This window comes from Chenopodium album, chromosome 3, assembly GCF_948465745.1.
Source record: "Chenopodium album chromosome 3, dcCheAlbu1.1, whole genome shotgun sequence".
NCBI lineage: Eukaryota > Viridiplantae > Streptophyta > Magnoliopsida > Caryophyllales > Amaranthaceae > Chenopodium > Chenopodium album.
The window spans coordinates 75,884,621-75,896,818 of record NC_137836.1 but is presented as its reverse complement, the minus strand read 5'-3'; the positions used below and the strand labels follow the sequence as shown (position 1 = coordinate 75,896,818).

The 12,198-nt window shown below is 33.9% G+C and overlaps 1 protein-coding gene and 1 pseudogene across 1 annotated transcript; both read right to left on the bottom strand.

The window, feature by feature from the left end:
• On the bottom strand, positions 1-967 carry LOC145617268 (auxin-induced in root cultures protein 12 pseudogene; annotated as a pseudogene).
• Positions 968-2,538: 1,571 nt separating this feature from the next.
• Positions 2,539-11,804, bottom strand: LOC145617261 (putative mitochondrial import inner membrane translocase subunit TIM21). The gene is made up of 7 exons (XM_081671962.1): positions 11,579-11,804; positions 10,615-10,667; positions 8,873-9,012; positions 6,122-6,300; positions 5,988-6,036; positions 5,019-5,138; positions 2,539-3,042 (listed from the first exon to the last, which is right to left on the bottom strand). The coding sequence occupies exons 1-7, from the start codon at positions 11,728-11,730 to the stop codon at positions 2,884-2,886; spliced, it is 852 nt and encodes a 283-aa protein (XP_081528088.1). The 5' UTR covers positions 11,731-11,804; the 3' UTR covers positions 2,539-2,883.
• Between the last annotated feature and the right edge of the window lie 394 nt (positions 11,805-12,198).

Here is a 12,198-nt window from a genome sequence, read left to right as displayed (position 1 = left end):
GACAAATATAGTTATATTGGTAATGACACAATAGATACATTGTTTCTTGATAGAATTATTAAAAAATTAGCCGGACTCTTTTCCTTCTTGATTTATTGGTAACATATCAAATATGGAACAAAAAGATCAAAAGTTTCTGTAAAGAAGATAAAGAACTACTTAAAAAAACATGATATGGAGTACATTCTAATTTGTATAGTATACCCAAATTTTAATTGTGAAAAGACAAATGAGGAAATAGACAACAAAGTTTTATTAAACAACCATGGAAACTACAATAGCCCCCAAGGCCAAAACTCCTGAAACCAGTCTCTCCCCTGCACCCGTCCCCGGTGGCGGAGCCGAATCACCGAAACTTGAACCCGATGGCGAACCGGCAGGAGATCCTCCAGGAGCTCCAGCACCAGTCAAGCTAAGCTTCAACACGGCATTACGATTGGCCGGCTCCATTGCATGCTTTCCTATGCCATCTTTCATCATAGGTCCGACCTGCCACACCGTGTTGACCGTTGACTCACCCTTGGGTATGACCCACGTGCCGAACACGGTGATCTTGCCGGAAGTCTCCTCGGCAGAGAGGGAGCTAACGTTGTAAGAAATAGGTCCCTTCTTGATGTCATGATAATCACGTAGGTCATATGTGTCTACGGTTACTGAGTCCTTTCCCTTGTGAGCTACGAGTACTTGGGCACCTTTCATGCCCGGGGCCGTAGGGTTCAAGCCCCATCCAACCCAACCATCGGGTTGCGGGGGCGAGGCCGTGAAGGCCATGGAGAGGGAGGACTTGGAGGTGTCATAAGTCCAATGTAGGACTGCATCTAGGGTGGGGAGATCATTGCAATTTTCAAAGGTAACGTTGGAGGAGAGTTTAAGGGATTTACATGTGGTTTGAGAGAATGCAGGGTGGATGAAGAGAGAGAATAGAGAAAGTGAGAAAATAATGTAGATTGAGGAAGACATTTTGTGATAGAATTGCAAGGAAAAACTAGGATAGTTTTTGGGGGTTTATATAGAAGAAAAGAATGTTAGGTACAGTTTATTTCATATGATTTTTATTACTATACAAGAAGATTGACTCTGAATAAAATAAGGAAATCATGGAATTTTACTTAATTTAGAGATTTTGTGAATTATTACAAGGATGGTCCGTTAATTTTGGGCTTAATTAACAAACAGAATAGTAATAAAAACGATTTGTATTACCTTATATATTATTGCCTTATTGGATAACCAAGTATACATTGGTGTCAAACGTGTAAATCTTTTATTTCAATGGCTAAAGTTGATTTGTAGCTAAAGAAAGCAAAATGATTCATGCAAAAATTTTATTCTCTTTATAGTGTTTTATGTATAATACGGAGTAATAAATTACATAATTATTTGTTCAAAAAAAAAAAAAATACTAATAATTATATACATTATTTGAGATTTTTCTTTTAGTACCCCACATGTGCTAACACTTCCTTCCATTATTCCTTGTTCCTTCCTAGAATCCTAGTTGAAAATTAAAAAATGTCACAATGTCCTACAAAAAAGCTACACTTTGCTTGTTTTTCTCTCGAAAGATACTCCGTCCCTCATACTACATACTTCGTATAACATTAAGGCAGAGAGAACCACAAAGGCCAAATATTGTAGATGACATTTGATCCTAAATCTAGAAGAGTACCACGGAATGACATAAAATTTGCAATAATAGTTATGATTCACAAATCACAATACATAACTTCGTAATAATTTATCAACTGATCATTGCCTTCAAAAGACATCAACCAAATTCAAACCATAAATTATATACTTAACTATGCTTTAATTTCTCTTTCCACCCTTACTATGAAGGCAATCTTTTTTAAGCTTTTTTTCAGTTTTTTGGATATTGCTTTACTGCTAAATTAGGGTGGCCGTCTTTATGTATGTTACCAGTATAGCCGGTTTAATACGAAGTATGTATTATAGAATTGCCATATCTCTAACAAAACCCAAATACATTATTGTATCTACACGAATCCATCGCTAAGGTAAAAAAAAAATAAAATTACAGCAACGAAAAAAAAGGTTAATTTAATGAAATCAAAACACATTCAGCCACAAAAGGCTTGATATATTTCTGATATGTTGCAATTGATCAATATATCTTGATATATTTCTGATATATCAATCATTCAGCAACAAAAGGCTTGATATATTCAATCATTCTTGATATATTTCTAAATATGTTGCAATTGATCAATATATCTTGAAGATTTATTCATCCAACAACATTACAATCAGTCATTCTTGATACATTGATACTGGTCAATATCCTGATGATTACAATCCAGTTATTCCTGATATGTTGTGATTAATCTACATCTCGAAGATTATACGAGTAAATTCCCACTAGATGGCCACATCAAAACATATTCAGCCACAAAAGGCTTTAGTCTTCCCAACTTATAGCTAAAATAAACCACTTACTGGACGTCTGGACAACCATATCAGACTCAATAAAATGGTGTGTTCAGGAATGGAAAACACTAAACAATGTACTACAACCAGTGAATTAAGTCAATATTCATAAATGTGGAAGTATGAAAGCGCCAACCCTTGCAGTAACCATCTCACTTTACCAAAAACATGGGAAAATTCACTTTTCAGTCTTCACTAATTAAGTACATGGCTACTGTAACAATTCTTAGAAGCTGAAGTTAGCCAAATATTTATACTTTTCTTCAGGCACTACTAAATCTTGGACCAGTAATTACACAGAGCTGATAGGGCAAAGGGGCTCGAATTATAATTTTGGGTGGGAAAAACCAAGCCGTGACTCACATGAACATGTTCCGCAGGCAAAAATTGAAAAATAAAAGTGCCTCATCTTGCCAAGCATACCTGCTGGTACTTTCAAGCTGGGAGAAATGATTCCAAGATCAACTTTGTTTGAGAAGGGTGGAGTATGTCAACAATCATATACATGTATTTCCACTGATTGTCTTCCTTGTCTTTGAACATCTCACAATAGACTTTTCCATTCCCACTAGGACCACGAATATAAAAATTCACCTGTATCAAGAACATAGCAATAAAGTTGATCGAATTAGTGTTTCTTCTAATTCAAAAAAGCCCGCATTAATTTTTATTTTGTTACTTTGTTATTCTTTGGGGGAAGGGAAAAAGTAAGACAGAGGGGTTGAATGAGTTTACAAGAAGTAACTAACGTGTATCATGCATGACCATCAGAAAATCACAAAACAAATAACTAGCATTCCCTCCCGCTGGAAGTATCTACTCTTCTTCAAAAACATGCATGCAAAGATAGTGCATAAGTGAACATGGTCAAAAGACACGACAAGCACTTGTTAATCCACAGATCTTTTTACAGTGTACAATCTATGCAAAAACAGCGTGATATTGCAATCTACGCTCATAGTGCATGTGAAATGTAACAATTGTAACCCTAACCATAATAAAATTTTAAAAATTCCCAAGTGTAACCATGAGGTTGAATAGTCTGACTCTAAATGCTACAATGCTATTCCGCTACAAAGTAGAATTTTGAATGAAGAAAAATTATCAATCCTACAACATATACCGTATTGTTCATGAAACTTTAAATTAATTTGAGCTTCCTTTTATAATAACTGAAACTCGCTAAATCTCTATACAAGCATCAGAAGTTCCCTCAAAATTTCATTTACTCCAACATATTCAGAAAGAATTCACATAGAAATAATCAAGATTGAACATTATATAGATATTTACTTTCTTGAAAAATGGGATGAATATAGAAGTAATCTTTTTTATTTTATTTTTTTTTCTTTCCTGAAAACTGGGATGGAAACTGTTTTCTTTAACTTTAAAAATGATACTCTTTGTCAAAAAAAAAAAAATGATACTCCCACCGTCCTGAATTAGCAGCAACGCTTTGGACAGCACACGATTTTTGGCACTTTAACTGACTGTATGATATTGCATGGTAGCTGACAATAAAGATTTTTTTTTTATTTAAATAGTTAGTGAGAAAATGATTCATTAGTTCTTGAGGGTGTGAGTGAGGAGTTTCTTGTTTAATGCTATTATAGAAATTAAGCGGTCTCAACGTAAGACAAAAATAATAAGAAATGGAGAGTTCATGCCTTAAATAGAAGTATTGCAAGTAATTTGGGATGATTTTACAAAGAGAGTGACGCAAGTAATTTAAGATGGATGGGGTATTTAGAAAAGATGAGAATAAGCAGTCTTCTTGTCCTTCACATTAGACTCAAACACATTATAGAGTAACATTAGTAAATAGAAGTGTAAAATGTGGGGGGCCTTCAAAGGTGGCTTCTGCTGCAAACTCTTACAAAGGCAAAAACTAGGACAATAATCCAGTAATCATTAGAAAGATGAACAGCAGAAGCCAGTGGGAGACATCAAAACCAGAAAATAAAACCCAAGTATTACAAGTTGATAACTGATGGCTTATTTTTGCAAAAGGTACTGCAAAACCCGTACCTGATTTCTTACAGCCTTACAGGAGAGGGGTCCAACTCTATACAGACAAAATCCTTCACCTAAATTTAACATCTGAAACTACATATTCCTTGATTGAAAGAAAGTTTTCTACTCATACTGTATAAGTTGCAAATGTGGGAAAGAATTGGCCTAGAGTGGTACATACTAAGATAGCATAGAGGTCCTCTGGGAGTCAGCAAAGAAAAACACACTTAATTGAACAATGCTCATATTTACAGCATCTATCGATGCCTCTTCTGTCCACAACATACCATGCAGATATATTAATCTCATAACTAAGACAGCATTACTGGTGAAATAACATATTACAATTAATTTATTTATGCAGCTCCTAATTGCCGATCATCAAGTCACTTCCTCACATAACCTCTTTGACTTGCAAGAGAGAATTAATGCCCCACCCCCACCTCCAAATAATGAAATAAGAGAAGCTGGTTAAAGCAAATACTTGCACCGACATGAATAGAAGTCACACAACAGAAAAACGGAAGCAATGTTATTGTTATAAAGTATAAAATTACCTCAATATGTTCCACCCCATGTTCATCAGTCCATACTCTATGTGGAATCCTTTGGCGAGCAGCACGATTCCTGCTCTCCTGGCCATATCCTTTAACAGGTGATCCAATCCTCACTCTGACCTGAAATAGGCAACTTTTAACTTATTTTAGCATGTCTCAGAAAGTATAAGCATCTTGTAGAGAATAACAATTAAAGTTTTAAGCTAAAAAGTCTTTATAATCGTTGAAAGGCAAGTAACCGTACAATAAAAAGAAAGGTTATGACACAATTATTCTATTAGTGCATTTGCTTTGGTCATGGGTTGGGTTGTGATTCCCACAATAAAGCTACCAAAAAAGAAGGAAAACTCTAACCTTTGTTTTGCTAATGCTAATTGACACAAAACTTCTCAGGAAAGCAAAGCTCGTAAAATTAAAATTAGAGCCTCAAATAGAGTAAAACAAACCAATTAAGACATCTCTTGGAGTGCTTGTATCAGCTATCAAGAGTCAAGACTCTAAGACAATCATATGGTCATGCTACAGGAATATTACACCTTACTCAAATAATGGCTGTGGATGAGGGAGAGGCATTGAACATCCTTTCTCCACTTTCCATTTACCTAACTAGATCAACTTTTAAAAGACTAAAACAGCAAGCAATAGATAAACAACTTTATTCTTTCTTCAATATTGCAACAATTGAATTTTAAATTAGTTGACAAACTTCCTTTGATCAACTCTGATATTTACAACAGGAAAAAGCTAGTCATGTGGGATATTTTAAGAATTGTCTTGATGTATACTTCCCAAATGCTTTTTAATTTTGTAACAATTGAAGATATTGATGCCTTGATGATTAAAGTTGTATGTTGGGTGCATAAAGCTCCAAATGTTGCATATTGCAATATTAAAGGAATAGATGATATCTTGCAAGATAGGTACATGCATACCAGAAAAAAATTTGTAAAATAGAAATTAATATCTAACCTGACTATCATTCTGAATCCTATCCAATGCCTTGTTAAATACTTTGTACCTATAACAGATCATAAACTCATAAACAAAATGACAGAAAATGTATTTACTAATTTAAAATTAGTAGGAAGTGCAAGAGTGTATACTCTTTTGGTTCAAATATTAATTCTTTAAAGACACCATATGCGGCAACAGCAGCTATTCCAAGGCCTGCAAGAATCACGATGCTGTAGGATGCACCCTCCGTAAATGTGACAGGTTTTTCTGGGATATGATAAGTAGGGGAATCAAAAGGATCTTCTACTGTGGATATATCTTTCTTTCCCTGTTGATGATAATATACAAAACACAAGAATTAAAATACAAAACTACTCTCTCAGCTGAACAGATGTATCAGGCAGAGTAGGATTTCTAGTTGATCATTATACATCATGAGTAAACACTTAATACCAAAAAGTCAAATAAGCTGATTGATAGTTCCATGCACATAAATATACAACACCTGATACTAACAGATATTAAACCTGCAACCAATTCAATTTGCATAAAGGATTAATATATTTTTCCCTCATTCTTTAGTAATCACAACAATTATACTTATGCACTATTTATATAGTTCATAAGACATTTTTTTAATTAATATATAGAATGAAAATGTTAACATGTGAAATGTTGTTGGATTAAACTCAACGTATAACTTTTAATACCAAATTAATTTTTATAAATAGATAGATACTTAATGGTATAAATGTTCAAAGTAGTGTGTTGGCCCACGTGAAAGTCAAATTGTTGTGAATATTAACAAACAGAAGAAGTTATAAGTCTCAAAAAATAATTAAGCACAGCTCTTTTTCAGAGCCTACATTGCAATTCTGCAACAGATATGTTTAAATTAAAGTTTTTAAGAGCACTAGAAATCTTACATGCCTTCCCCATACCTGCATCTGAATGTTCTAGAATATAAAAGAAAACAGATACGTTCTCATCAACAGCAAAATACCAAATCTTTTCCAAGCCTCACACTTTCTGACCTTGATTCCCAGAAATTCTTTGTAGTTTGTAGCATAATCTCAACCACTATAGTGATTAGTGTCCTCAAAGCACAGCAGTTCACATCAGTGTAGCTAGTATTTGGCATCATACCTTGAGGTACTATGATGACACAAAATGACGAGACCCAACCCAAAAACATACAGTATAGGTTGGCCATCAAAAGGGACACAAGTTAGACTTACCTTCTCCCCCTTTTACTACAAGCCCTAAGAACCTCATTGGCCATCCATCAAACTCCAACTACATAATCCAGTTCCTTCAGATCTAGGGTTCTAGTAGACCTAAGAAATTGCACCCATCAATTAACCAAAGCTAAGAAAAAGATTTACGGTTTACAGTCCTTGAGGAGGGATGAGGCATGTTGAAGATTTAAGGTTTACCTGTCTAGTTGCCTTATTGGTTTCTAAGAAAGATGCTGCACATCAAACTTTCATAGAGAAACAAGAACACATTGGCAGCATAATAAAGGGTAAGACAAAAAAAGAAAGAAAATGGGAGGCAGGTCAAATATCAAAACACCAGAATTTTTAATATTTTATAAGTTTGTATAGGAAGAGATTCATGAAGATTTTTTCCAATTTTAAAACCTCTACACTTCCACAATACTCCACATAATATTTTACATGTTTATATTACTACTATTAAGCCTATTACTAACAAAAAGTATCTGAAGGATTCTGGACATGTGGAAGCACCCTTTACTTACATTGCGAGATTGAGCAATGTCCAAATCCTTTGTATCAATATCTCAGTCCATTTTCCTATTCTCTTATTCTGTTAAATTTTCCAAGTCAGAATGTCGGATATAGGTACTATTTAATTTTGTTCACATATTAAGGTAACCATCGTTACTCTTTTTGACATAATGAAAACTTCGTCGAAAAAGCATTTAGGGTTGTTTGGTAGAGAAGGTTTGGATAGAAAAGAATGGAAGGCAATGGAAATAAGTGGATTTCCCATGTTGCATTTCAAATTGTATATGGTAGATAGTAGGAGATGGAAGGAATAAAAGCTTCAAATTTTTCACTATCCTAAGGAGAAATTAAAAACATGTCAACCTTATATTCCCCTCCCTTCTGCTTCATTTGTTTTACTTACAAACCAACAAACATTCAAATCCTTTCAATCCCTTCTATTAAGAGCAAACATAAGTAACTACAGGAACTTTGGCTTGCATGATTGCTAATGCATAACTTCAGTAATTAACATCTTTGATTATCAATAGGTGAGTATTATTTTTAATACTACCTCCGTTAACTATTATTTGCAACAAAGGAATATTTTATATCTCACAAATAATACCCCTTTGTTGCAAATAATAGTTAACGGAGGTAGTAATTAATATTTTGAAAATAAAAGGATACAATATGACTATGTCCATTTGTATAAATCACCATAGATTGAAAAAAGAGTAGAAAATGTGAATAGTGCAAAAGTCAAATATCGCATCTAAAAATAAACATAGGAAGTACCAAACAAGCTTTTAAACAATAATTAAATCACATGTCCATGGCCTGTGTTTTTACCCTCTAAGTTAACACTTCTAACAATGTCAGAAAATCTTCAATTTAAGAATATTCCAGGTCAAGTGCAATAACATTACCCCAGTTGCCAAGTATAAGTATAAGCGTTTGAATTTTTACAGTGATACGTCAAACCATTAATTTATACTTATATCAATAGCCAGAGTGGTTTGATTATGTTTGCATATAATATGTGATAGAATTTGAGAAAATCTTGCTTGCACTAAAAATAGAATTATATAGACACAGACATACAAAATAATCAAGAGAAATTCAAATGTTCACCCCCAAGATTAAGGGTATTTACACAATAATACACACCTCTGTTTGTTTCTGTCGAGATGACTCTGAAGCAGATGCAAAGGATCTGTAGATGGACGAAGTTGCTTGAAACATTCTGCGGTTTTCACAGAGCTGGTTGGTAATTCCAGTGTTCAATGAAGCCAACGAGTATGCCTGACCTAACATGACATTTCAACATAGATTATCAGAGGCTCAGAGTAATCAGACAGAAAGTGTATCTGAATAACAACGAAAATTCTCAATCCCACATATCACGATCAGATTCACTATAAACTCAAAGGCAGTAATCTTTTTTTTTTTTTTTAATTTTTTTTAGAAAGGCAGTAATCATGTAATAAACAACATTCTACTCACTTCATGAATCATAATTTATATTAAAACTCTCTTAACAGCAATCCCTCAATTTTTCATCACATTGAGACAGCAGGATTTGAAGGAAAAAAGCATGCACTTTAAGGTCTTTAACACATATGGTTGTATCATGAAAAGATTTCAATTTGAAGCTATAAGAATTGAAACTAATAGCTCATATAAAATTCATATTGAGTATTCAAGTATACTCAGAATGCTGGAAGGTATAACCTAGAGAGGAAAGAACACTTATGAAGTCCTTATCTCCTACTATGATCTCAGTTCCTCTAACCCAAGAATAGCAGGAAAGAATGACTATTAAGAAATTGAACTAATAGACAGAAAATCCTCATTCGCTATAGTGTGAATGTGATGTAAAAACATATAAAGCATGAACCCTACCTAAGATACTCATACTGACAACTCCTAGAGAAATATAAGGGAATGCGCTTTGCTGAGAACCCCAAATCACAGCAAAACAATAAAATGAAAAGGAAAATAGATAATTAGAGAATTCCGTGTGACAGAGAGTCAAAGAGACAAAGGAATATTTACCTTGTTAACACTGCAATTTAAAATAAATTCATATTGAAATCCTAGGGTTCAGAGAACCTGTAGAGCTTGCCCTTATAATTTAAATCTTACCAGATATCCTTTTTTTTTTTTTTTTTTTGGCAGGCTGTCCTTTTGAGAATACCATTAAAATTGAACCAATGAGGTTACCCATTCCACAACAATTGCACAAATGTTGACTAAATTAAATCTTGATTAATGATGCCACTTTGCGAAAAATAAGTAGAAGATATAGACATATTTAAACCAAAATAATAGTGGGAAAGAAATAACATAAGATTAATATAACAACTTTATAGCCAATATGGACAACTAATATAATTTGTTGTAAATGTCATATAATGAGGAAAAAGAAATGAATTTGTACTTTTACAAGAACATCTAATGTCTATAGTAGTAAACTTACACTCCAAAAAACACTTTGCTTTTTTCATATATGTTTTAATGTAAAGTAACTTGTGTTACTTAGGGCTTATTTTGATTTACTGAATTGAGCTGAATTATTAATGTTAAGATTCGGTATTTTTTTTGTCTCCTAGACCCATGACAAAAACATTTATGAATCCATAGCCAACTCTTGACCTTGCAACTAGTCCATTTACGCCAATGTACACATCAATATTTAAAAATAGGATGATGGGTATCGGTGGTAAAAAAATTACACCTTTAAGTTAAATAGGCATCAAATATTTCAAATATATAACGATAAATTTGAGAAAACAAACATTCAAACATCATATTATAGTTTCTACCCAACCCCCTCCCCCCCCCCCCCCCCCCCCAAAAAAAAAAAGGAGAAAAAAGATAATTAGATCCTATTCCATTTTTTCACAAACCTTTCATGTTAGCTGCAGTTTCTTCATTAATTGCAGAATTGGACCCAAAATACCTATTAAAAGAGACACACATCGTTAGATGTCTTCAGGCTATCCCACAGTGTAGCATCAACTAGAAAGTGGAAACAAACGGCAGTTTATGACAATGGTTCAGAAATTTATACGATTCAACTCCACAACATATATTCTATTGCAAACTTTAATAAGAAATCGAATTGTTTTTACTCAGTATAAGAAGATGACCAATAGCGAGGCTTCATTACATAGTTCAAAATCATACAAAAAGGTTCTTACAGAAAGATAAATCCATCCCAAACCAGATCATGACTCGTGATCCTACGAACAAAAACACAAAATATGCAATGTTTGGGAAAGGTTAGAATCCAAATGAAGAGTTCGGAGGGCTGGAGAGGATTTGGTTGAAGATTTAAAAAGTTCAAAGACTTGTAGAAAATCAAGTAAATTCCAAAGTATGAAAATTAGATGAGTTGCTGAAGGTTTGGCCAGTTATTATTTGAAACACAAAATTCGCGACTAACTGATAACAGTGATAAGTAATGATATCCTCTTCATTGCTCATTGATAGACTAATGCTGACATCCATAACAAGACCAATGAACCTAATTAGTCCATTTAGGGGCACTACACTAGTTTCAATTTAGCTTCCTAAATTCGAAGTTTCATATCATAACGCAATCAAGAAATCAAACATAAGAATTTCCAAGTATCATCAATTGAAAGAAAAATTAGAACAGAAAGTAAATAAATTGGATTGAAGATCACGCCAATTGTAATGATCAAAGTTGAGCCTAAAACCCTAACAATTTCTCAACACAAATTAATTCCTAACTCATACTAAATCCATTGACACCTAAAATTCTTCATACATAAAAAAAAAAAAAAAAAAAATCCAAATATTCCGCCATATATAAGAAATTAATCAGAAGAAGAAAGAAGAACAAACCTAAAGGGTTGAGTTGCGCGCGAGAAGGTCGGGAGAAGCGGAGTGCGGCGAATTGGTGATGATGATGAGGAAGAGAAGATGCGGTTGAGGGAGGAGAGAGAATCGGAGTGTCGTCGAAGTGAAGAAAGAGACCTTGTTAACCTTGACGCCATTGTTATGGCTTTGATTGTTGAAGAGAGAGAAAGAGAGAAGAAATTTGGAGGTTGAAGATGAATGAGGGTTTTTGTTGGGGGGTTTACATGAGAAATTTTGATGACTGAGAAAGAGAGAATCAGAGAATCTGGGTCTGGTACTCTGGTTTCGTTTAGGTCCGCTTCAAAAGTCCGGCCCATGTAGAACCCAACCCAAACTCAAACCGATACCTGACTCGAATCATATCCGCATGCAACCCCAATTGATTCGAACCCAAACCGAGTGTTAGCTAACCCGAAATTGATCTGACCTGAATGACTCGTTTGCAATACTCCTCCAACCTTTTTTGCCTCGGTTTATATATACGGAGTATGGGTCAAAATTTTTAAAACTTTGACTATGAATTCTCGTTAATTTCTTTATTTTAATTTAACTATTTTGATTTATTAAATTAAAATTATGATATTGAAAATTGCTGCAATTCATGA

Excerpts from the sequence above, each read along its gene's own strand:
- LOC145617261 (XM_081671962.1), bottom strand. The coding sequence starts at position 11,730 with ATGGCGTCAAGGTTAACAAGGTCTCTTTCTTCACTTCGACGACACTCC. Across the intron at positions 6,301-8,872 it reads CTCGACAGAAACAAACAGAG|GGAAAGAAAGATATATCCAC; the intron begins GTGTGTATTATT and ends TATCATCAACAG. Across the intron at positions 6,037-6,121 it reads TTAATATTTGAACCAAAAGA|GTACAAAGTATTTAACAAGG; the intron begins GTATACACTCTT and ends GATCTGTTATAG.